This window comes from Ixodes scapularis, unplaced genomic scaffold (assembly GCF_016920785.2).
Source record: "Ixodes scapularis isolate PalLabHiFi unplaced genomic scaffold, ASM1692078v2 PGA_scaffold0__279_contigs__length_252992795, whole genome shotgun sequence".
Classification (NCBI taxonomy): domain Eukaryota; kingdom Metazoa; phylum Arthropoda; class Arachnida; order Ixodida; family Ixodidae; genus Ixodes; species Ixodes scapularis.
Window position 1 is genome coordinate 231,053,226 of NW_024609835.1, and position 26,924 is coordinate 231,080,149.

Here is a 26,924-nt window from a genome sequence, read left to right on the forward strand (position 1 = left end):
GTGTTTGCTGTCGTTTGTGGCCAATGAAGTGTCATGCCGAATTAGTGTTTAATCGCGCAGCAAATGCAATGAGAGCCGCTCTGGCTGCCCGCTGTATACAGCCTATACAGAACACGCTTTAGTGGCGCCCTCTCGCGCCGTCGACACGCAGTGCGGCAGTCGTGAGCGCTCGCTGAGCTGACAATCCCTCCTCTAGTTGAAGGCCACTATCAAACAACAAAGGACGTCATGAGGGAGGTTATTTTTTGCTTGTTTTTGTAATTTTAATTAACCTATCACTTTTAAGATAAAGCGAAATTCGAGAACAGAAAAGTTACATTACGTTACTACGGTCAGTGCGCTCAGGTTTGGTGCAAATTAAAAACCAGTAAAAAAGTGCTTGCAGGGCACCTTTAACGTGCGCGCTTCCGCCTCACGGTGCTGCTTACCTTTTTTTGCCACAGTGTGGACTGTCTACCGCCGCACCGAGGCAAACAGGACACAAGAACAAAGGAGGAAAGGAGTGAGGCTGTTCAGACTTCCGGTGTCCATGTAGTATTCTGGAAGAAAAAACAAAGCAATAAAAATATTTAGGTACCTTCTAACCAAATGGGAAATTTGTTTTATTGTATATTTCGCGGGTTCGGCGCCTATTTAAGCGGATAGGTTTTACAAAAAGGGGTGGATGCTTGTTTTGCGTCTCCACCCTTTTGATTGTAATGCATAAGTAGTTTAATGTAAAGATTCGAACACACTTTCTATTTAGGTGTGGTGAAACCTATCGACTTCTAGTTAACACTGCTTGATAGTGCTGACCTCGCCGACACAGTTTGTGCATTTTCAACTGAAATTAAAGCTAATTACTTCATTGACAGTAGAAAATAATCGATCGAAACGTATTTGCCTTAACAATGGTGCTCGAGTCGTATAGGTTCACATTCTATTTTTCACTGAGTCTTAGAGATTGATACGCACTTCCGGCCTTTCCAAAGTAGATAATGACCCTAAGAAACGGGGCGTCCTGCACCAGAAACGAGAGCGGAGGACGACTCGGATGCCCGCTTTTGTCGCGAAAACCGCGACTGGTGCGCATGACCCACTTTGCCGCCATTCTTTTTTTCGAAGGGAAGTAGAAAGGAAAGGCGCGACGAACCACCCGGACATTTCTCCATTTCGATCCATTTCCTCTCCAGGCTGGCGCAGCGATTCGCGCAACCTCTCCCTCCCCTCCTCTGCTCTCGCCATGCCGCCGGCCTTTTTTTCCGGGCCATCAGAAGAACAACGAAAAACCGAGTTTCCCTTCCGCGAGCGCGGGGCGCTCCCGCTGCACCGTGTGTACCGCTCTCAAGCTGCAAGAACCCCCACACAAACTGTGTGAAACAAAAGCCGATATCAAAAAAAGGGAAAGAAAAACCAATTTAATAATAGAAAAAAAGAGCGAGAAAGAAATCTTAACAATGAATCCCGTCAAGAAAACAAAAATACAGACATTAAAACGGAGGAAGATAGGGCCGCCGTTTTCTACTCGGGTGTGTGCATTTCGGCGGGGTTCATAACTGCACCCCTCTCTCTTTTTGTTCCCCCTTTCCCCGTCATAAGGTTCCCTCTCCCTCTACTCTCTGGAGAGACGGTTGCGTGGTCAGAATAGAAGTTGAAAGGGGAGGTGCTCCCGCGTATTAAAGGCTGCGGGTTTTTTGGTCGGCTATGCCCGGGCGGAATGGGCCCTCCGGCTGCATTACGGATAATGACGGCCGACGGGCCACCGCCGCCGCCGCCACCGCGGGACGAGCGAGTGAACGTATACGGACCGTCGTTCGGGAGGGCCGTTCATGGCCCCCGAACCTGCTTCGGTCCAACTGCCGCTCATACATGTCGTTATTTCGTTTCGGGGGAGTATTGCGCCCTTTTCCCCCAGTCGTTTGTTTGTGTTCTGCGGATCGCGTGAGCGAGCCGCTCCGTACGTACTGTATAGTTTTGCCGGTCGTGAATTATGGATGAAGCGATGGTGACCAAATGAGCCAGGTCCGGTAACGACGACAACGCACGGAGGCGGCGAGGGGGAAAGCAAAGGGGTGAAGGGCACCGAGACAGAGGGAGAGAGCGGGCATCGACAGTAACCGACATTGGACGGCAGCCGTTTTAATTCATTACGTTGCTGAGTGATTGGTGGCGTTTTAATGGGAATGGCGGCACCCGGTGCCTTCATTTTTATTCCCAAGCGTAAGCGAAACTTTTTCTTTTCTTTTTTTTCGTATTTTCTACGGTGGAGGTGTCTGAACGGTCTCTTGCTGTTCGATAGCTGGAAGGCTGGGGACAATACTTTTGTTTTCTTTGGACGCTGAGCTTTCGAATTTATTGTTTTGCTTCTGAACGTGACCTTTTTTTTTCGCTCCCGATTAATATTTTTTTCTGTCCTTACGTTGTGATTAATATATTCTGTTTTAGAACTTGAAGCGTTATATTTCAGTTTTGATCATGCTAATAGACATCAAGCCACGTGACTCATGCTCTATAACGGTGGTCAATGGAACTTTCCACAAGGATCTCTCCGGCCGGCGCTGTTTAGCGACTCTCGCGAAAGCCATCAGCCAGAAACTTCTGTCTCCCTCCTGGGCTCTGGGAACCCGGTCAGGGCGACTCTCTGCCAGCATTGTACGTTCAAAGTTCGCCGTTATTTGTTTTTAACGTTTCTAGTTATTTTTTTGAGCCAGGGCGCATACATTTTTTCTGTGATATTTTGCTGTAAGAAGCACGAAGTACCAGTACACGTAGCTGGCTCGGCCTTTGCGGAAAACGAAAGAGAGCGGACGTTGGGGAACGGCCCGTGACGCGACCGTTTGATATTCTTCAAGGATGTTCTCCGGTGAGAAAATATCCGAGAAACCTTCGCGGTATTCGCGAAAAATGCTTATCTTATGCGGCGCAAGGGGCATTCTGGAAACTTTCAGTTCTTTCCTTGGGGGCTGCGCAAAAAAAACGGTCTATCTCCAAAACTTGCGCTAAATCAAATCCGGATTCCCTCCGATAGTCGTGAAGAGACTGTGGGGGACACTGTATTTTTCTAACAAACACTTTTCGGATAAGTCCGCGCCGTGTGGCACGTACAGTATGTTGCTCGATTGTTGACATTTGTTAAATTTTAAGCTATGAGCGTGGAATCATCATGCCTTTTGGGCCGTCTTGTGCGATGAAATATTTACTACTGTTAATAACTTTCTGGATCGGCACGGCTTACTATCTGGCGGCACGCAATTTTAGCGTGAAATAAAACAAATATTCCAGTTGCATTCCTCTTGTTGAGCACGTACTCTCTAAAATTACCCTTTCGTGTTTTTTTTTTTTGTATATGTTCCCAGGGATGGTTAAATTATTTCTGAAAGTCACTGCAAAATTTCGTTCGCCACAGACACACGCAGAAACAATTACAAAAAAAAACAAAAACAAAAGCTTGCGCCCGTGGAGGTTGCCAAAGCCTACTGACGAGAAAACCCACAGCTCACCGCAGTCAGGCAGCATTGACGTACGCTCCCAAAACCAAGGATACGCGCTGTAAATCGCCTGGTTCGCGCCTGCCGCTGGAAAGGTATATAGACTGCGGTCGTAAGCTTAGTTAAAATACTTGATTATTTGTATATTCGGATTAAACTATTCCCCATTTTGAATGTGCAATATTTTTTGTAATGTTTGCTTCATAACCTGATCATAATGTTTTATCTTGTGACACCTATAAATGGTTACATACAATCGTATAAGAGCCGAATAAGCCAGCGGTCAGTTTAAATACCTTAATAACACATGCATCGCTCAAGACTCAATGTAACCTTAGTTAAACGAGTATTTTGCTCAACATTTTTTTCACGTGAAACCCCTTGATGTCATACATGCTTGTTAAGCTATATTATTCGCCTGTCATAATTCTCATAAGGAGGCGAGGCCAGTCACAATAAGACGTTCGAAAAACACACAAAGTGATTATGAGCAGCTAAATAGCAGAGCCACTGCCGTCTCGTTCGCATGATATATATGGTTACTGAGTCATATTCTTCTGTCCAAGTCACCGCCACAAGTGTCTTTCTCTGAACGCTCAGTCGTTTAAATGTACGTTGTTCTTGAAGGTAAGAGCCTACACTCTCACGCATAAACGCAAGATAAAAGTAAAACTGAAAATTGATGTTGCATGAGGTCGAGCTTGTGCCTACTAACAAATAGAGAAATTGTCGACCATCCCAACTAGGTGAAGGAAGGATGACTGTCCGAGGTGGGGCATTAACGCCGGCCTTATTGAAGCGGTATGTTTAGGAAACTTCCAAAGCGGAGCACTAGATTACAACCGAGATTGAGGTCAAAATTCTAGAGAAAATACAATGACATAAAAGAAAGCTCGAGGCAGAGTAAAATTTGAAACCAATTCCGTCATCCGCCAGCCATGCGCGTTGCCAACTTCGCCATGCACGCTGCAGTACGGCACATTATTGTGAATGATGTGACGAGGATACCCACAAATCTATAAAAGGCGTTGCAGGATCACGTGCACCGCTTAACAGTGCCAAAGTACATATGTTCATATCTGTGAATAGTTTAGTTTGTACGGAGTGCTGTAAGGGTACCGAGTATGATACATCGTTCTTCACGCTCTTTTATAACCTCACCTTATTTATAAGAATAATCAATCAATGTATACAATCAATTTATAAAAGAAGTGCCAAATAGAATCAGCTTATAAAACATGAAAATCAAAAACTTCTAACAAAAGCAATAAGCCATTAATCTAATCATTAGTGTCCACTGTACCGGCGGTCAGGGAATGTAATTTCAAATCACGTTCGAGTCATATTTTCTCACATCTTGGCGTGTTTCGGTGTCAGCGGTACGGGGAAAAGATGTAAACTTATGTAGTAAGGTAAAGTGTAACTAATGATAGGCCGCGCGACTTGCGACATGAGTCGTTTGTCACAAAGAAATCGCGGTGTGCAAATGACCGCCCAGTTGAAAAAAAAATAGGCTACTATTATCAATTTGGTAATAGTAGCTTAGAGAAATCACCCGTAGCCCTGGAGGCCGTTTGGGTGCGTCAACTATTTTGCTTACGCAAACGCAAGGCTTCGGTGGTACGACATTCTTGTTTGGTTACCCTATACTTTTCCACCCAGGCGGTTAAGAGGTCGGTTATCATGCACATCACATAGGACGTGTTCCCGACACGCTCGCTTCCCCTTGCGTTTCACAAGAAGCGACATGCACCGACATAAAACCGCCATGTTTCGTCACAAAACGCACCCGAGTAGAATAATAACGATCCGTATCTGCTGCGTAAGTTGATAAAAGTAAAAAAAAAAAAAAAGTAAATAAAAAAAAATTTCTGAAATGTAAATTAGGCTAAATTCCCTTTCGACTTATAATCACAGAAATATTTTAATTTCTTAATGATCAGAAAATCAATGCCGCTTTACAGTTTGTGCTTACACAATTGCCTAAATTGTCCAAAAAATATGGCGAGCCTTTTTATATTTTATTTTTCTTGCCTGGATAAAACATGTCTCTGCTTTCTTTCAAGCTATTGCGAGTTGATCGACAGCCGGCTGTGGTCTATTTGCGGCTAGCATGCCGTTGCAATTTAGATGCTTAGATATATCATGTTTCGTCTCTAGATATCCACGACAACACATAGAATGAAAGCCGAAGCAAGGTTATGAAGAGAAAGGCAGTGTCGACAAGCGCAGTCGATTACTCATCAGCCAGATATATTATACTTACTCATATAGGTATTTCTTTCGAGATATACTTAATCAAAAATATAAAATTCTGCCAACTGCAGACTTTGATTTATGGTATGTAATAACGACATATAACATAAGTGAATAGCGCGGTTTTAGGACAAACATGTTTTGTTGGATAATTTAGGGCTTTAAAAAAGCCCGAACAAGCCAAGCTAGAATCAAACATCCCCTTCTTTCGCCATTCGATGAATATCTTTACCATAGTACGCCAAACAAATGCCAAAGTTTGGCTTCACACTCTAAAAAGTAGGGGGTGTACAGGGGTGCACTACTTGCCCTATATCTTACATCGCAAAACAATTGGACGTTCAGTTTACAGACATCGAACCGACGACACCAGCTTTCAAAAGGGGCTTGATAGTCGACCGATACATGTTCTTAAAATAGCTAATGTACGCACGAAAGGTTGCAGTAAGACAATAATGGTTTTTGTTTTTGCCCTGCTGCAGAAACCTTAGTGTTTTTGTTGTTTTCTTGTAATTTTTGATGCGAACATTAGCTATTTAATACGTTATATCCAGCAGCTATCAAGCCGCTCGCAAATTTTAGAATATCAAGCTCGTCGTCAGCGGACTGAACGTCCAAATGTAGTTTTGGGGTGTGTTACCTATGGGACAAGGGGTGTACCCCTATACACGCCCTAGTTCTAAGAGTGCAAACTGAGGGTAATTTTGCTGCGCACTTCCAAATCCTGGAGTACATCTCTGAACACGTCCCTGAGTTAACCTTCACTTCTGATAGCTTAGTTTTCATATAGCAACAATGGGCCTGAATTCCAAAACAAGAGTTTTATTTAGGCTTCGCTATTGCTAGTTTGGCTATCATCTGTAGTCTCTGGTCTAAATTTGGAACTTTCGCAATTATGTGCATGCCAGAGGAAAGCCGTAGAAAATGCCACTGAAAAACATGTTGGCATTCAGTAACGCCGTGAAGCAAAGCCGAATTTAGTCCAAATAAGGCCCCTGGTAATATCAACCTTGTGCGATGTTAGGCGTTTCTCTGGCATGTTACCAGGGCACTTATCAGTGAAAGCGAATTGAGAAGCAAATGTAATTTTAAAGACGCAAATTACCTTATAAAACCACTTTAACTATGTTATATATAAAAAAAAATTCTTGGAATGCGTGTGATAGTACAAAACACAAAACAGCAGATCTCTTCCGGTTCCGAGCCGTACTACACAAAATACTCCTTTGGATTTGAAAGAAAAACATAAAGTGCAGGCGAAATGGGGCCCTATTTGGCTTGGGCAGTAATATGTTTTTTTACGAAGCATTCTCTCCGTGACCTCCTCTGTGTCCATAGCATTTGGCTGGCGAACGAAATAAATTTTCTTTTGCCCTGTCGGCCTGAAATTAAGCTCCATTTTGCTTCACCGATGCACGAAGGATTTACCAATCGGTCGTGGTCGGTATTATGAGTTTTGATATATTTGACAACCTCGTGGCTTAACGCAGTAGCGTAAACAATAATAATGAGCCTGGAAATCGAACGCAGCGAGACGGCGTGGTTTTAAATTTTTGTATTCCTGCCAAGCACGATATTATTTCCAACTTCACTGTGAGCGTCCATAGCACGGAAGAGGTGTCTCCAGTGCATATATTGAGAGGCTTGGCAATAGGACGCATAGCAACGGAGGCCGCACTGGATTGACAGATTATAGGGAGCAACGACGCGACGTAACACCTATAGGAACCGAAAATCGCCGGTGGCGTCCACCTTCGCCATTTTCGAGGCCGTGCAGTGGCGGGCGAGGGATGTATCACTGGGGCGAGTATTAACCCTCCCCCCGCCCCCTCCACCCCTTACGGCAATTCGCGGCGACTGTCTCTAGATGTCTCATTACGTAATAGTGACCCACCTTGGGCTAACCACGCCGCCTCCAAGCGCCCCGCCAGCGGCTGAAGCACGCCCCGCTGTTCCCCACTGCACATCGGTTGCCAGGTGTTATGTCATGGTGTTGCTCTTTTTAACCAGCGAATCCTGCGCCGTCGCCGCCCTTCGTCCGCACGCTAATTCACCTGATCTTCTTGTAACGAGGGGAACAGGGGTTTCTGGAATCTTCACCCAGCGGAAAAGTGCTGAGAGGCTGAATTCAACATATATATATATATCTGTTATATATATATATATATATATATAACCGCTGCGGCGGAATGAAAACGCCTTTTTTCGAGAGTCAGCGTAGCGTCGGTAGCGGTTTCAGCTTGTTGTTGTTTCATTCTGAATATATATATATATATATATATATATATATACAAAATAAATGTTATATATATTAATATATATATATAACATTTATTTTGTGCACATTTTGAATGATGCGATGATTTTTTTAAACATTATAAACCCGCCTTCGAACTCGTCACAATATATAAAAGTTCAACATTCAATGCTAGAGGATGTACGCCTATCCAGCTCCGTCTGCTAATCGGCAATTTTATTCCACAAACATTTCTTTTTCTTTTATGAGGGAGAAACAACTTAAACTGCGCAGTTTTGATTATTCGGTCCCTTCAGGCGTGTTCGCCTATCTTGTTACACTCGAAGGCCGGAGGAAACAAACGCAATGGCTTATTAACCTTTCGTAAAATGTGATTTAAAGAAAGAGAGGCGAGGCGGAGACACGCACACACAAACACAAAACACACACGCACATAAACGCAGGGGCCCGAAGACAACAACGATCTTGGAGTGGAGAGCCTAACGTCGTTTCGACGGCCTCTAGAGCCGCATTAAGCAACGGCATCGGAGAAAGACACAACGGCACGCTCTTTGCCAATCGATGCGTCCGAGCCATCGACATGCGCGCACGACTCTCCGCCGAGCCATTACCCGCACGGCGACATGGACTCGCCTGCGATATCTCCGAGCAAACTATCGTCGTTGTTGAAGGAGGAGCGACCGGATAAGTTATTCCGTCTTCGTTTAGTTCACTTCAAAGTCGGATCAAGAATAAAAGCAAACAAAGAAGTCGTAAAAAAACAAAATAAAGACTGTTTTGTTGGCGCGCCCCGCAGAAGAAATGCGGCGATGGCCCAGACGTCACGTGACGCCATTACATGACGCGACGATTTGACGTCATGTGATAATGACTTCCCGCTAGCCTTATAAGAAAATATATGAGGATAGCTTTAACGGATATTGTGCTCGTAAAATTAAGCAGAGAGTTTATTTCGATAGATTTATCGGAAAAGTTTTGACTCCATGCATGTCGCGTGACTAATGACGTCACAATGCCCCCACACTGCGATATTCCGCTAAAATTAGGGGAAAAATTGTCTACCTAAATTTAACGGGTCCCGACGGACGTTCCCTGAAGTGCTCATTGTAAAAATTAAAGTACTTCAAGTAAGGTAATGCAGCATTTGTTAAAAAAAATATCTCTAAAGTACGAATAAAGTTTATTTTTAGTATCCTTTCGATCCCCCAGGAATACTTTTAATATAACTTTTGTTTACTTGGCGTGTCGTACACGCGTAGGCCCAGTTTGGAAACTAAGATGTATATACTAAAAGTAAGTATTTAATACGCTATTAGCACACTAAAGAAATGTTTTAAGGTAGTTCATAGGCATTCCTTCGGCGATTCATTAAAGTGCAAAATCTGTACGAACATAGTTTGCCGCTTTTTGTCTGACAAGCAGAAAATATCAATTGCGAAACCTTCCAGTTAAAATGTACGGCCGTAAAAAATAAAAAAAAATAAGAGGTAGAGTAAAGAGGGAGTGAATGAAGCGAAGAGGAACCGTCTCGGTGTAGGGAGAATGATAGCTGCAACAACACGGCGATCGTGTTTTCTGTCAGACAGTGCGGCAGACATAGTGACGAATCGTCGTCGCCCATGTTCTTCGGTTTGAGCCCGGATTCTCGTTGAATTAAATAGGGCGCAACCCTCGTGAATATTTTACCTGGCGAGAAATCGAAACCTCTACGTGTCCTTCGAAACCCAAGAAAAATATAGCCTCGTTCGTTTTCCATGTTAGAGAGCCAAGTGCATCGAGTCGGAATTGTACGTGTGTTTCTATGCCTCCTCGTACATCTCCTTCTTTAACGCGCGCGCCAGAGCTGCCTTTTGAAACGGGTACATTAAATGTCAAAATTTATTTTTGCTTCCCTCTAAATAAACCTTACCGACGTTCCCAACGACGTGCCGGTGGCGTCAAATTTCTGGGCAAGTATCACCCGCTTTTTAAGTATTTGTGTGCTCGTCAATCTCCCTGTAATATTTCATTTCTCCGTGGTTACACTGCACGTCCTTAGTATTCAGTGGTCTTAAGCACAGCAGAGCAAGACCCTACTTTTTTGTAGCAACTGCGTACGCCAGAATATAGGAGTCCGTGGCAACCTTCACAACGCCTGACGCGGTAAGACCGCTTCCCCCCCTTCCGCCCTCATCATTCATAATCTAAAAATACCACAAGACCACGGAAACAGCCTGGAGCAATTGAACATGTTTAGTGTGGCCTTTCTAGCTTTTGAGTATACAATACCGAAGTGTATTGAGTTTTGCGTAAGCTAAAAGCCACCTGCTCAGACCAATTTTAATCGTGCAATTAAATTACTCTCACTTTCTATACTGCTTTCATTCCGCGTGCTTCCAGTTCCACCATGTTTCTCAAAATGAATATTAAAAATAAAACCTTTTCCAAGAATTTTTTTTCAAATGAAGCGAAGCCGTAGATGCCTGCAAGGTCAACCGCGTTTTTTTGCGGGGTATGGTAGCTACGAATACGAGTAGGAGTGTGAAGCTAAACTCGACCAAAGGTGCCTCTATCAACCGCCCCGTGGAGCAATAACATTTTATCAATAATATTATGGAAATAAATGTACTGCCTGCTGACGCCCATTGGAAGGCGTTTATTTCGGAATTTTTTTAAAGAGTCGTCCGTTCGTCGGCAATTAACAGCGCAAAGCGGTGGGCAGATTCAAGCACCCTCGTCCAGTGCAGGGGGTGGAAACTTACACTTCACGTGACCTTGCGTAAAACCAAACCTAGCAAAAAAAAAAAAAAAATACCTTACCCATGCTCTTAGTCGAAGTAATCAGGATCTTAATATTGGTGCCCTACCTGGGCCCTAGATCCCTCGAGGAATTCCCGCGAGACGCCCACAAAACCTTCCGGGCCGCAATGCAAAACTATCAGCGCTGAGTGCATACGTATTTCGCTAGCATTTGTGTAGAGGTTTCATGCCCATTTCCAGCCCGGAATGTTCTCCCATACGCGAACAATATTGCGTACGGTTATCACAAATTGAATATTATAAATAAAACGCACGTCTAGGCGGAAGACACACATCATGTCGCCTTTTTGAAAAGGATCTTTAAAGTTGCGTTTTCTAGATTCGTAGATATTAATTGCAGGATGTTATATTTCGCTTTGAAATGCAATGTTTAATAGATTATAAGAAAACTTTCTGTATGCACGCTATTTTACAAAACGAAAGCAATAGTAGCATCCTCATTGTTTTACATTTTTTCGAGTGAATACAGGTTTTTTTTGTGTGCATATAAAAATGCCGAGAATAAAGGATAATCCAAACATCGATACACGTCGAGTTACCATGGGCTAATCATAATAGTGCTTAAAGTGCCGGCGTCAATGTTTCGATCGGCATTGACCTCCGCCACTCTCCCTTTGTAGCAGGGGAAGTGTCCATTCGCCAATGGATTAAGCCTCTGGTAAGCAACGCTTAAAGACGAAAATTGTCTGAGCCTAATCATTACTCATTTTGACCACAGCACCTACTCTTTTTTTTTTGTCGTGTGCTGAAATTGGTATTGCAATTTCGTACTGAAAACAATATTATTATGGAGGACCTACATTTTTTAATACGTTCCGCGTATAGTTAAGGATGAATTCAGAAAAAGCAAATTGTAAGCAGAAGATTATCGTTATTCAGATAACCAAATATAATCGTCATGTATCTATACTGCAAATCAGTCAAGGCATTGAACACACGGCGCAAAAAAAAAAGGGGTATGTGTTTTGCTGTGTTATAGTGTTCCTGATAAAAAAACCTATATTTTAGTCATTGTTTTATGGGTGAACCTCCGTATATTATTAACATTCCTTATGATGCCTCATGTGTTTGCGTAGTTTTCTGGAAAAGGTTCCGCTTGCAAAATTATTTTTTTCCATGCTTTCTTTCATTGTCTAATAAAACAAAAGCAATACATATCTTCAATCAGTTACACCTATCTAACCTTTGGTTGAAAATTTGGGTTGTCTTTGCCCCTGTAAAACCTGGGTGACATAAATTGCCTAAATTGAACAAAAAGTTATTTGAATTCTGTGCTAGTAGAAAGCTTTTACATTGTCGTTCGTGCGCTAAGCAATGGTCAGCTCGCATCACTTGCCTTCACCCGAGAAGCAAGAGCTTTCCTCTTTTCACGGCAGGCGTCTAGTTGTGGCAATACGAGGGCCACTATAATTGATTTGGATAAATTGTATCTTAGCAAACCCGATAATGCAGAGCCTTTTAATAATAAGACGCTTAAGACTGCTTAGGTGTAGGAATCTGAAAGCATCAGTATACGTAGCTTACCCGTAGAAGCTGCGCGTCCCCGCTATCCTCTGCAGAGGCCGGCCGGGCAGAATGTGGGTAGCGGCGGGAGTGCGCTCCCGCGGCGGCGCGCGGGAGGAGCGCCAGGACTGCGGGGTGGTGTTCTTGGAAACTATCCGGCGCGCAAACCGCGTGGCAGCCATTTGAAGAGCTGTTACGTCACGGAGGGAATTTCTCTACCGTTTTTCGCGGTTACAAACAACGCCGGCTCCGCTCAATGGCACAGTTAATCGCACACTCTTAAAGAAAAGCTAGTAAAGAGCTAGTAACTGTAAAGTTTCTACCTATCATTATCTATTTACTACCTCAAACGCGCGATAGGTAGTGACACCTTAGAGTCTTAGACAGTGCAGCCATTACTACCTTTTTCTGCGCGTTACTACCTTTACACTAGGTTTTTACTACCGCAAGGCGCGGAGAAAATGGCGGCGCTTGTTTCATACCTGATTGCCAGGGTTAGCGACGTTCTTGCTGTTTCGGATAGGACGGGGAGGTATCAACACGCAATCGTAGCGTCAAATATTGTATGAGGGCATTTGTTTAAGGGTTGAAGCTGACTTTATAACGATCGCAGCCTCCGTACCAGCACGACGTGGAAGCCAGCGTTGCAGCAAGTGCGGCAGCCATTGTTGGTGCAATGGCCATGCGGCTTACTTACTTTCCTTCTCGTTTGCATTCGTTCCTGCAGGTTTATATTTTCATTTTGGTTTTCATTGGGATGAAAATATCCACGCAGCAGATACTAAAAGCGTTACCGAAAACAAGAAAAGTTTATTCTTTTTTTTTTGTATGTTTTCTTTTTTCTTTTTCTAGTTTTCTTTTAAACATATGTTTTTCCTTCGGGATAGACGCTTGGGAACATGGTACGACAAGCAAGTTGGGGCCAGTCAGAGTTCGCAAGACGCTAATTTCTCCGATATGAACCTGCCATTTTTGCCTTGTCTCGTGTGCAGTTCTCGTGTTCCCGTATTGCAGTGCATAGTTAACGTTCGTACGCTCGACGGGGCGAGTAAGTGCGTGGACTTGGACTGCTCCGAGGGTAGTTCTAACGAGCCGGTGCCGCTGACACTGAATTGGGTTTCGTCGTCCAAGAAGCTTTTCTCCGCCGCCTCCTATTGACGCTGAGAACCTTTTCACGGTTTGTGTGTGCTCGGTGGTTGAATGATTCTGATTGACCTGTCTTCGGTCGTGACAGTGCACTGTCATAACCGCTGATGTGCGTCGTAAATAGTGTATGTAGCTTTGGGACTAATGAAAAAAAAATGTTTTGGCATTCAACGTGTCTTCCTGAATTTGCTTATATCTTCGCCCGAAACGCAAGCATTCGTCAGAGTACTACATAAATTAAGATGCGAGCTACACACGTTATTAATTTTCTGTGCATTTGTGTAGCGGAGCACGCGATAAAATTGCAACTACCGTCCTTCGTTCGCCCGCGGGAGACGGCAAGAAATCACTATCTCGCCGACGGCGACCGAATTCGTTTTAAACGCTGAACCGCACGTAATAGATTTAGCGAGCGACGAGACGAGCGACGGAGGCAGCGACGAGCGATGGCGATTTCTCCTGGTCACCCGTCGCGTCGCTCGGTTTTTTTTTTATTTCTATAAAACGTCGCTCATTGCCTTGCCCAATTTCCCGTCGCTTTCATGAGGTTTGCCTCGTCGCGCAACGGACCTAGCGACTGCGAAGAGCTGACGTGCTGATACACGACGACAAGTTTGCGCACTCAAATGGTCAGTATAAAAGACTTCAGGGCAGTCGAGGAATATACCTGAGACTGGGGTAGAAAGGAACATAAAAATCGAAGAAACAGAAAGGAACAGGACGACGTCTCAGAAAGGGACAGGACGACGTCGTTTGAGACGTCGTCCTTGTCCCTCTCTGTTTCTTTGACTTTTATATTCTTTTCTACCCCAGTCTCAGGTATGTCCAACATGGTTAACATCCACCAGCTCGCCTGCACCCTTACTATTTTATCAGTCGAGGAAGTTAGCGGGGAGGAAGTGGGAGAGTGGACTAACGCGTTTCAGCTCGAAAGCTTGCACTGGGAACCACCTGGGTTGCTCTAAGTTAGCGATTAGAGTGGTTAAGTGGCGTGTGCTTGTGTTGAATGCATTGTGTCGATTGTGCGCTAAAAATGTGGGTGTGCATGTTTATGCAAATGTGGAAGTATTGAGCTATAAATAATCGGTTTCCTTTTTTTGTGTACGTTTAATTGGACGGTCACTAGCGCCACCTGGTTTACTCATTTCCAGTTTAAATTTTGTTGCACCTGCCACCTGCTGGTTAGTGGCATAACCCCACTCTTCTTTTTCTTTTTTTATCGACCGCAAATCACTTGACTAGTTGCGTTTCCGGTCTTCCGTCGGGAGGTAGCGCTAGTTACTAGCTAAATGTAGGGAAATGCTTGGTATTTATTTGAGGCTGGTAAAACTTTCTAGCTTCTGGACCTAGTAACCGTTACTAGGTTGACCGTTACTACCTAAGTTTACTAGTTACCTAGTACCATATGTGACAAGCGGTTACTAGCTCTCACCTAGTCAATACTACTTGCTTTTTTAAGGGTGCATTGAAAAACAATGCTTTTTAAAATTGCCTAGTAAGAAAATATTTCGGTTCCATTGGAAGGCAACATATAATAGTGCATCTTATAAATTCGTTGTATTTTTCTACGCGGCTTGCATCAAATAACGGTATAAGAGTATCCATTCTACAAATGTCGTAATTTACATCTTGTGTTGCGCAAGATACTCTTACTCACTCCCTGCCTTGGTGCAAGCAGACCGGTCATGTGAGGAAGTAAAAAAGCGAAAGCCGTTTACAACTCCCTGTAACGCCGAATTAGAGCGCAGCTCTTGAGGAGGAGGAGGGAAAGGAAGTGAGGGTCACGTGTTCTCGGGGGGGTCACGTGACGTGGGGAGCCACTTGACCTAGGGGGGTCACGTGACCTTGGTGTTGTCACGTGACCTCGGGGTAGGGGGTCCACAAGGGGGGGGGGGGTCACCTGACCTGGGGCGTCTCGTGACTCCCAGAAAAATTTTTCCGCTAGATGTAGCGGGGAAACTTTCCCGCTAGATTCAGCGGGGAAGTTATTCCGCTAGATTTAGCGGGGAAATTGTTGAGCTAGATTTAGCAGGGAAATTTTTCCGCTAGATTAAGCGCGGAAATTTTTCCGCTAGATTTAGTGGGGAATTTTTTCCGCTAGATTTAGTGGGGAAATTTTCCCGCTAAATTTAGCAGGGCAATTTACCTATAATGAACCGCGCAGTTACGCCGACGGCGACGCCACTCAAGCCGGAAACGGGCGCCTAAGAGCTGCGCTGTAAAACAATTAAGGTAATATAAAAACGGCCTTAATGTTTGTATTTAAGGCTTTAAATACAACTTTATTATTACGCGTGCAATTTTTTTTAAAACAGTAAGAGTCCTCGCGCTTGCGCATACCGGCCAGGCGCGCGCAACGGCGGTGGAGCCCGCGGCGACGGCGGCTCCGACCCGCCAGCTGTGCGCCGTGTGACGTCACTGCTCCTCGCGCTAGCGCAGCACGGAGCACGGCTCATTATGTGAGCCACGCGAAACTGCTCAACCTCGGCCAGTGTAGCTCACGCTACGAAAATTGGGTTGTGTGTATGTTTATGCAGCCTAGCACTTGGTGTGCCTCAACGGACGACGAGTCTCCCGACTGTAGATGAGAAATATTGCCATTGCAGTACAACCGCTAGCCTGGAGTCTTTAACGTGCATCACACACTAGTGATACACGACCGCACGCCAATACGTTGCTCATCCTGATTGAAACGGGCCGGGTGGCGATTCAATCCAGAGTATTTGGTTTTGCAGCTCGCGCTTTCGCTCAACGTGTTCCAAGATGATGTGCGCTAGCCCACTCGGACAGCGATCCCCATACGTCCTTCTAATAGTGTCAAACGATATATCCACAGGCTTCTGCGAAAAGAGCACGTTATCTGCAGCGCCTTTTCTCTGTGTAAGATTTGCTTCTCCGTATGTTCCAGTCGCGACACCGAGCAGCGAGAACGCCAGCGATGTGTCGTGGAGATTGCGGAACAACGTGGAATGCATTTCCGTGAAACTCGAGAGACATGAAAAAAAAATAAGAACACAAGTAAAACGTACCGGAATCAGAAACTTCGGTTGCAATGTAATTAGGACGCCAAGCAGGCAAAGGCATCACAGGAAGTTGAAGAAGAACTTTAACTTCTTGAGCAACACAAACGGGACGCGAAGCAGACGAAGACGTCTCGTGAATCGAATGAAAGAAAGCAAATATGGCTAAAACGTGAGCGGCACGCGAAGCATCGAGACGAGCAGCGGCAACGGAACGGCTCAGCGATAACTGCTTATAAACGTTGTTCGCCAAGAAGTACTTTGAGAAACGTTTTTCAAAACGACTCGTTTGACTTCGCGTGCAGTGTCTCCGACAGCCTGTGGGTCCAGTCGGACGTATGTCCTGTAAAAAATTGCGTAGCGGGACGGCTTTCAGCTGCGTTTCCTGTCGAGTTCATACGCAGGTTCGCGGTACGCGCAACGTGTTTTTTATTTGTTAAGATTTCCCCTCTTTTACGAAACAAAGCAATACAAGACGGTGTCAAATCCTTACGCAATAAACGATAATCTTCGGAGCACGTTTCGCGCCACTTTTATGCTACTTAAAACTAGCTTTACTCACGCGACTTGCACCGATACAGTACCAATACTATAGCTTTATTGAAGAGATAATTTCAAGTTCCTGAAACTCGAAACAAATTACAGTCCAAAGATCGGTGTTCCGCTTCCGCATTTCACGATCCCTCCTAACAAATTACACGAAATTCGAGGACGGAGGTGCACTCACAGCTAAAAGGGTCTCAGATCAGGGCGGCATTCATTCCTACCAATCTCTTGCGCGACTGAACGAATGCTCCGTACATTCGTGCCACATTCAGCAGTTAAACCGAACGGCCTGAGCGAGCCAACAGTCAGCCAGTTTTCTTCTATTCGTGGTATTTGTTCTCACCAGCAATCTTCCGCTCCTGGCGCTTCCGAACACGAACAAACGAGGAAGTGCAGACACTAACACGAGTGCCCTCCTCCCCCGGAAAGGACACGTAAAACCGCCCTTTCTCTCTCTTCATCACCACCACTTTGTTCCCTCACTCCCTCCGACAATTAACGAGACGGGAGTGAGCTGAGCACGTATGCCTGGAAGAGGACATTAATCGCGAATCACATTGCCTTGCCGTCCCTCCCCCTCCCTTCAAACTCCCCGTGCACTCACGCACAAACGCGCCGTTTGCCGGCCGCTTCTCGTTGTTTGGGAAACGAACGCACGCACGGGAGGACGGACCCGCGCATCAAGCTGCGAAACGACGAACGCAGTCCCCCTCGGGGGCAGCCTCCCAACTCCCAGTCGGGAGGAGAACAGCCCAGGAATTATGGAACCCCCGACGCTGCTTCCTCCCTCCTTCCCTTCCAAACGGGCTTCTTCCCCACAGCGGGTGTGCGCTCATCGCCGCCGTCGGAGACGGCGGCGACGACGCTCGATGGCAGCTCGTTGCACGGAATGCGCGCAGTTTTATCCCTCCCCTTTTCCACTGAAAAAAAAAAAAAAAAAACAACAAAACAAAAAAAAACACCGCATAAATCTTGGTGTTAATCGCGTTTAGGACCTTGCTAAAGCGGATACCGGAACCAAGTGGAATCGTAGGAGGGAGCCGGGTAAGCGCCTCTAACCAGACGGGGACTCCTTCAACGTCGGACGACGACGCCCCGCATAAGTTCTACCGCCCACTCCATTCACCCCTAAGCTGACAGTGCGGTGAATTCTACGTGCTCGTTGGACCAGTCACGGGCTGTCTTTCGCCACGTCATCGCCCTCCCGCCTTACCCGCGGGCAGGGCGTTGGGTCAGGCAAGGAAATGGAGACGAGCAATTGCTCTGGCGAGCGCGTACCTCTCATAAGGCCGTCATAGAAGAGGTGGGCTGAGGATTGGATCGCCCTGGTGGTGGGCACTTCCAAGTCCTTGAAGCAACCCCGACGTGGTTCTCTCGCCTCACCGGGACGACTGCGCAGTCCCTTCTCCCATGCTGCCGTAATTATTTTTGGCGGTACAAAGAAGGCGGTTTTCCATCGAGAATGGCGAATGCGGAAGACGCTGCTACGCCTTTCTGGAACGAGCTTGAAAAAATTTACATTCGCGGAGGATCGTCGTCTCTAATGAGCCAGATGTTGATTTGCATCGAATATGCGGTGGCGTCTGGAAAGGGCTGCCCGGCAGAATGCGCTACGAATTTGGTTAGCAATTAATCTCAAATGGCGGTATTCTGGGAAAGGTGCTGAGTGAGCGAAGGAAGCTGGCAGTGCTTTCTGGTTACCCGTTTTGTTTTAGTGTTTTTCCAGATTTTTGCGAGCAGAGATGGCTGCATGAGGCATAGTAACCTCCTTGAAAGACTTGCGGTTCTCCACAAGCCGGTTTTTGTGGCCGATGCAAGATCAGCATTCCTCGAAAGTGCTCGCTCAGACGGGTCTGAGATCGTGGGTTTAGGAGGAGTGCCTGCTTTCGGCTGAGTAAAAGGTAATCATTTTTTTTCTATACCTGCGTTTGTACTTTGAGGTTGATTATAATAATGATCACAGTTAGGTGGTTGGTGTGTGTTGAATAAATATAATCACCTAGCGGACGACGGTTACTAAAACATCAGAGGGGTAAATTGCTTTTTAGGGTGGATAAGAAAGTTTAAGCGCGGGCTGGAAATATTTGTGCCCGATATTGAGTAAATCCTCTTTTTTTCTCTCCCAAGACGACGAAAAAGAAAGAAAAAATTATTTTGAAGGTGTGTTTGCGTTACAATATTTTTGTAAAACATCACTTTCGCCCTAATATTCGAACATTTAATAGTGCAGCTGTGAATTTATTAACTGGTTATCTTCATACGTTCATAATTATCTTCACTGTATGGGGCATGGCCATTGTGTAGATTATATTACGAATAATTACATTGTTATACTGTAATGAAGCACAGCCAATTATTAAACCTGGGTGTGTTTTTATTTTCCCTGAGTTGTTATCTAAAAATATATCGAACTACGTGGTAGCCAGCGCACAGCATTGCCAACCGAAGATCCTTATACCGCCTAAATGTTAACCTTGGTTAGTTTCTTTTTTTTTTTTCTCATGCGGTAGCTCTATGTAATTTGGTACCAACGCCACATAAAATTAGTGTACTCAAATCACGTGTTTGATAGTGGTTTGCATGGCAATAAACGGTCGTCGAAGCTTGGATGACAGTAGGCAAATGACGTGAAACATATATTGTCTCATTATGATGCTCTGGCTACCAAAATTATTGTCAATATATTTTTTTTGTATCGCATACAAACAAGCATTATCTTCGTGCGAGGTTGTAAGATGCGGAAGCTTATCAATAAATTATATATCAAGGCTGTTCTCAAAGCTTCCCATTATATCAGCAGGGCAACCGGTGACTTGAATTGTTGCTTCTAAATGAATTTTGCACAATGAGTAGGTCTTTGCGGTAGAGTTTTTTTGTTACGCACAGTGGCTACGCAGCAAGGAATTCGTGATTATTACTGGAATCACTACTGTGTTTTATTTTCAACGCTATAAGTTCCACCAGTTATATTAAAAGCAGGAGCTGTGCCTACGTTATATCATGTAATCACTGACGAATAAAACACGTAGAATGCATTATGCCTGAGTGACGATGAGCTCGACTTTTAACTACTTAATTGTGATCCAGAAAAAAAATAATGGTAGTGAAATCATAACAAATAAAATCGTTCTCCCCAAGTGAATCATAGACAATTTTGCGTCATTAGACGGGTCTTTTTGCAATGCATAAAAATCTCAGGCAGGGTGTTTCTGTCTCAGAGATTTACTTTAAAAGCCACTCACTGGAGACTCCTACATTGATAAAGAAAAGTAGGATCTATGCTCTGTTACTTGTAACAAATTTCTATAGTCTCTACGCATCTAATTACTCCTATTTAAGAATTATTTTAATCACATGTTACGTTCATAATCTTTCCGGTTGTTGGAACTTCAAGTAATTTGTTTTCCGTATTTTCCTACTCAACTCGCTTGACTGCCGCGAATCATTCGCTTATACTGAATGTATTTCGCGAAAAACACACCCATGCATTAGAATATTGTGTAAAACACGTAATACAATTTATCACATTTTCTGTTCGTATTCTTATTCTTAGATTATCACAGGATATTTTATTGAAGTAATTCTTTCCGGATAATTTGTTTCCTCATCATGATCCATCTTTGGGCAAAAGTGTAGCAGATTCAAAATGAAAAAAAAGCAGAACACGATGATGATGATGATGATCATGGCGATAATGTTTCAAAATAAAATATGTTGAATATTTCCTGTTTTTTTTTCTTCTCTCTCGTTTATCATTCTATATTTACAGTCACTTATAGAATAGAAACGCGAGGGTAGAGTCTCATAAACCCGCCTTCAGTGTGCGGTCTGTTCATTGAATAACGCTTTGACAACTTGTGAGCATCGAGCGCGCTTGGGCAGTCAAATATCTTCTTACCTAGTCAGTGACTCTAAAGGCCTTAAGGCCCGGTCACGCTGAGGCAACACGACGGCAGCAGCAACACAACAGTTTGCCCAACAGTCGGGCAACTTGTTGCTCGCTCCCCGTGTTGTGTGATGAACCTGTCAGATTGCGGCAACAGCACAACAACACGGACAACAGCTAAAATGTTGTCGCGGTATGACAGCTTTCGGCAACAAAAGCAGCAGCAGGTTGTGTTTGACAACGTATGTTGCCCTGATCACTGGCTGAGCGAATTTCGGGCCGGAAACACGACAAGACAGATAGCTTTGATGGTAGAGCTAGTTCCCTATTAATACTCTCTTACAAAAAAAAAAAAAAAAAAGCCTTCGGAAACGTTATTTATCAAAAACTAGAGCTGGCGTGCAGCTACATTATTTTTTTTTTCGCGTTTTTACTGCGTAGTTACGGAAAGAGGATTTCTAAATGGGTCACAACTACGGTCGTGAACACTCAGACTGGTGTTGAAATTAAAACTGCCAAGAGACCAGCTCACATTACTGCTGGTAGCATAAAATGGTTTGCCTACTCATCCGCTCGTAAAGTATAAGAAGGACAATCCAGAAAAGAAAAGATAAAAAAATCGAAGCATTAAAACGACCACTTTGAGTGTGAATGTTAATGCTTGGAGCTTAAAAGAGCTGCTACCAGACATCTGATTTGTTCTAAAAATACCCTTGACATTTTGGGGAATAAAGCGATTACATATGAGGCGGTTAGCAAATGGACAGCGCCGATTAAATAATTATTCCACCGATTGCTCTGAAGGCCGATTGTGTCGATGTCGCAGTTGTTGAGCACTGTCGGTTCAGCTCAACATCACGCAACAAAATACGCTTTGGGGTACTGCCGGTGCTAACTCAAATTTACAGTAGAAATAGAAATTTCATGAAAAAAAGAATCAGTGAGAAACACTTCATACGGTGTCGTAAAGCCCGAACAGAGATCAGCGATGCCACTTGCCTCGGTTACGGCTATCTGCCTTGTTAGCGAATAAAAAACATTTTGATAACGTAAATAGTGGAAAATACACCCCGTGTCACGTTTTCTAATGGAAATCACTGATTGATGTCGTACCGTGGTAATTTTCGGCCCTTCGAACGCACTAGCGTTTTGTAGATTCACATTTCCAGAGACTCCGCGCCACACACGAACAAAGGTAAACAATCAAGATGGCGGAGTGTTCCCCGTGTTGTCCCCGCCGTCAGCGCGGTGTGACAGGGTTGTCGAACAACAAATCGGCCAACAGTGTTACCGGGCGTCAGGAACATGTTGCCCCACTGTTATTGTTGCCGCGATGTGACAGGGTCACCGGCAACACAATTTCCTCGTGTTGCCGGATAGAGTTGTCCAAAGGTTGCCCCTTTATGACAGGGCCTTTGAAGCTAGCTTTACTGTTGTCATCTTGCCAGGGACTTTAGAGGCCGTAAACTTACCAGGGTAGAACTCGATGAGTCGCTGGTTCTTGAAGTCTGTTCCGGGAATGGAGAGAAGGCAGACGAAAAGGTGTCTTCCGGACCGCGAGAACCCGTCGTCGGGCACCTGGCTGGACACCTGGGTCACGTAGCTTCCGTCCTGGCGGGGGCTGACCCGCTGCATCGGCTGCAGGGCGTGCCGCACGGCAGAGCCCTCGTCCAGCCGGAAGAGCGACAGCTCGGGCACCGGAAACGCACCCGTCGCCTCGCAGCTGAAGTTGGTCGTGGCACCCGCTCGGGTGAAGTTGAACACGAAGTGCTTGGGGCGTGCTGGTCAAAACGAGAAAGGAGCAAAAAGAATACAACAGTCAGTGTAATTAGACGAAAACAATACGATTTCTCTTCTTTCAGATTCTTCTCCGCGAGAAAACCAAACCAGGTTGTTTGCACCGCAAACAACAAACTAGACATCGCTCAGAGCTCAAAATTCGTCAAAACTTAGCCCCAGTTGTTTGAGCAGACAACCAAAGTATCAGCACTAAACGTTATCTTATTCAAACGTTAAAAAATTTTTTTTAATGCTGAAATGAAAAAAAAAAAATTGCTGCCGACGGAGCTCTAGAACGACCTAGAGTTCTAAGGCGCCAGAAACAGAAGTAATGACTCTCATACATGTAATGTTTGATTAAATTTTGAGTGAGGGTTTTTATCATGTACCTCGATAAAAAAAAATTGTTTTTTTTTTAAATAAATATAATAACGTAAAGGCAAAAGCTTCTAAGATCTGGCGCATGAACAAGCAAAGTTGGGACTGTTTTGAATTCGGAATGAACTCCGCGTGATATTCTTAACGAGAAGCTTAGCTTCGCGTCACGGTATCGTGAATGAGGCAAACTTAATATAGTGAATGTAAAATTATGCTCTGTTTACATCTGGACAAAATTGCAATCTTTTTTTTATATATTTTTACTATTCTTATAGGTTGAGATCATACACCTTATTTAAACAATAAAATACAGAAGCATTGTTTTATGAAATTATTATTTTTATAAAAAACGATTCACACATATTTAATAAAATATTTTGCGACTCACATATTACTGAAAACCTTTCAACATAATGTGAACATTATTTGTATAAACATAAAAAACGTTATTAAAAAGTCAGAAAGACGTTTACAATTCCCTGTAATGCCGAATTAGAGCGCAGCTCTTGAGGAGGAGGAGGGGAAGGTACGGAGGGGGGGCTATGTCTCTCCTCCTCCCCCTCGTCTACTCCTTCCCCAATCCTCGCCTCCTCCCCTTCTTCTCCTCCTCCTGCCTCCTCCTCCTTCATCCTCCTCCCCCTCCACCTTCCCGCGCGGTACAATATGAGAAAATTTCCTTAATACAACGCGCGCGTCCCCGCGGTGCATTTCGGCACGTCTCCCATGATGCACCGAATGGTTACGTCGACGGCAACGCGTCATGCCGACGCGTTACCCCGAGGTGTTACGGCTACGCCGACGCATCACAAAAAAGTGTGGCGGTGTCGCCTTACGGCTACGCCGACGGCGACGGCGACGCGTCACAAAAAACCTTACGACGAAGCGTTCCGACTACGCCGACGGCGATGGCGATGCCGACGCATCACGAAAAAGCGTTACGTCGACAGATTACGGTTACGCTGACGGCGACGCCAAGGCCGACGCCCTCAGGCCGGAAATGGGCGCCTAAGGGTTGCGCTCTAAAATAAAATAAAAGGCTGCGTGCTTTTTGTCCTTCGCTGCAGAGTACTGCGAAACGCTATGTTATTTTGACGTTTCTTTTATTGATGGGCTAAATTTTTTTTTAGAAAAATCATTCCAGCTCGAAATTCGGACTCGGAGAGTTTAGGAAGAGCGGCCGAAATTCAACTACTTTAAAAAGGTTTGAAGAGTCTTGGAGAGTTTCCAAGTCATATTGGTGAGAGTTATAATTTTATAAACCGAAAACACAACTCGCCTTTAAAAGAGATCACTTTATTATTTGTTTATTTATTTGAAATACTATTTTTTTTCTCCATAATGTTCAGGAATTTGGGATGCCTATGCCGGGCTCTTTAGCCTGCCACGTCGCTTAAAATGGGATAGATTATACAATAGCCAACATTTTATGACAAGGTGATTAAAACTATTAGCTTCGCGAACGAGCCGGCAGAAGAACATCGCCCTTATTCTGCTCGTCTACACCTAAACAAGAGCCTATTCATTGCTGAGAGAGTACCAGAACCAATATTTTGACTTTCAAGTAATAACTTACTGTGTCTCTCATATTGTGCGTCTTAATTTGTATTACATCCCAACGTTCGTGACGTCAAAGCGAAATTCGCGAAGCGAGAGACAAAGCGGCACGTCTTCCGCGCGCATTTAAAAGCACAGAAGCACTTGTATACGCCAGGGCGTAGCGCCTAGGTATTAAGTTGTGCTTTCCCACACAAAGGGTGTACTGGCGGGGAAGCAGCCTTCCATCATCGTTTTGATGCAGGGCAGTTATTGAGCCGATTCAAACAATTCATGATTGTGTTCACATAGTGAGCACATATTTGGATGTGCTCAAACCCTCTCGAACACATACAATAAAAGTCCCTCATATTTCATGCTCTTACGTCATCAATAGTGGATGCACGTTGCGCCGCCTATATTTCGTCCGCACAGCGAAAGCGCTTCATGTAGCGCCTCAGAACGACTTCAGTGTGAGCAGGTGGTGACGCTTGTACGAATATTTATGCCAGTTTGGATTTCTTGGGAACTCACTTTAGAACTTCCGAAGTAGTTTTTGTTAAATCTACATATAGCATTTATTGTCCCGATAAAAACAAAAACGGGAATCGCTGTCGATGCACTGATTTGGCATGCACAATTTGTATTTAAAAATTCGCAAAAAAAGTTTCTGGTATTAGAATGCGATGTGCCAACTGTTTAACGCAACTATGATCATGTAGTAAAACGCGTGATTTCATTATAGATGCCATGTTCTCAAATCCGCTTAAAACTGCCGGTTTTACTGCGAGCGGGTGTTTTACTTAGATGCATTTTAGTAACCATTATTGCGTAAAGCTAGTTAAATATTAAACATTGCAAGTAACAATACATTAGTCATATAGCCTTTTCGCACACAAAAATAAAGATACAACTTTCAATGTTGTTGAATATATTCCGGGCTAAACGTGTGCATGCAAGAAATATAACATTTCTGCATGCACACGTCGTCCATATTGAATTGAAAAAGGCGATAGGAATCTCGATAACAAGTTCAACACATTCAATCGACTTAAATTTCGCAACTTTAAACGCTAATATGTGCTACTGTTATGGTTAGATTATATAGAGGCGTTTTTCCCCAAATGTTTTTCACAAAAAACCATAACCGCGAAAGAGATAAGATTTGCACTTTCAAAACGTAACCGCAGTGATCAAATAGATAAAAAAAAATTGATAATTTAATTTTATTTTGAGAATCTAGCAAGGTCTGATTGAATTGATAATTCGCTGTTGATAATTAAAAATAATATAAGAACGCAGGCTCCTATAGCGATCAAACATGTTCTTGATCAAATACGCCACATTTTTTATGTTGATATCTAAACAGATTGCAACATGTTCGTGCAAAACGTGTAATATAACTGATGCCAGTCTGCCCACCCTATGTGCTCGGGCGCCTCATGCCGCCACTCACCATAGACTGTCATAAGTTGCGACCGCTGGTCTTGGCTGCTGTGAGAGGTCACGTGACACGAGTACCTCCCGCTCAGCTCCGTGGTGGGTCGCAGCATGTTGAGGGCGCGAAACTTGGTGAACCGGTTGCCCGTGACCGTGAAGTCCGTGTTCAGTCTGCCGCGCAGCCGCTGGGACACGTGGCGCGTCTCCAGCTCGGGGATCCACTGGTAGATGGGCTTGGGGTCGTCGTTGAGAAACCACTTCACCACCAGCTGGGAGTCGTCTCGCTCTGTGTACACGTACTCGCAGTCCAGGAGCACAGAGTCCTCCGTGCCGTTCTCCACCCAGGTGGGCACCGAGAGCCTCACAATCTGCACGCCGCCGGCGCTCCTCGCTGTCCAAACAAAGGAAGGCAAAACGACAGGCGCCATATATTTACTGCGGTGATTTGCTGCTATATTTAAAAAGTTTGCAAGATTTTTTTTTCAGTGTGGATAGGACAGATGGCGCAATATGAACACCCCTACCACTAGTAAAAAAAAGAAAATAAAAAAACGCAATATTTACAGTTCCAGATTTATTTGCGCGATTCGAGAGAATGCACTTATGTTGGGCTTCATACCTTTAAACAAACATATGTTTTGGAATCGCTAATAACTAAAGATGAGTTGCGCAAAAAGTAAATATTGCGATATTTGTTTTCTAGAAATAGGCGGGTGGGGGGGGGGGGGGGGGGCAGTAAGCTTTTTTTTTTTCGTTGGCATTCTTGTCCTACTCAGGAAAAATATCAACCGTATTTTTAAGTTCCGCTTTCCGCGGAGTGATTCCAAACCTTCCTTCTATTACGGAGCCGAACCCTGAAATTATGGGCATGCAGTGGTTACACGCCAACTCAGAATGTCTTTCTTTAAATCAGT

General features: G+C 44.4%; 1 protein-coding gene across 1 annotated transcript in view; it reads right to left on the reverse strand.

Moving 5' to 3' along the window:
* Positions 1–453: 453 nt before the first annotated feature.
* LOC8025279 overlaps positions 454–26,924 on the reverse strand; it is a 105,909-nt gene continuing 79,438 nt past the window's right edge. The window contains exons 2-4 of the mRNA XM_040217174.1: positions 26,027–26,401; positions 22,353–22,661; positions 454–539 (exon numbers count right to left, since the gene is read on the reverse strand). Of these exons, the coding sequence (XP_040073108.1) occupies positions 454–539; positions 22,353–22,661; positions 26,027–26,401 (770 nt within the window). The remainder of the gene's footprint in view (positions 540–22,352; positions 22,662–26,026; positions 26,402–26,924) is intronic.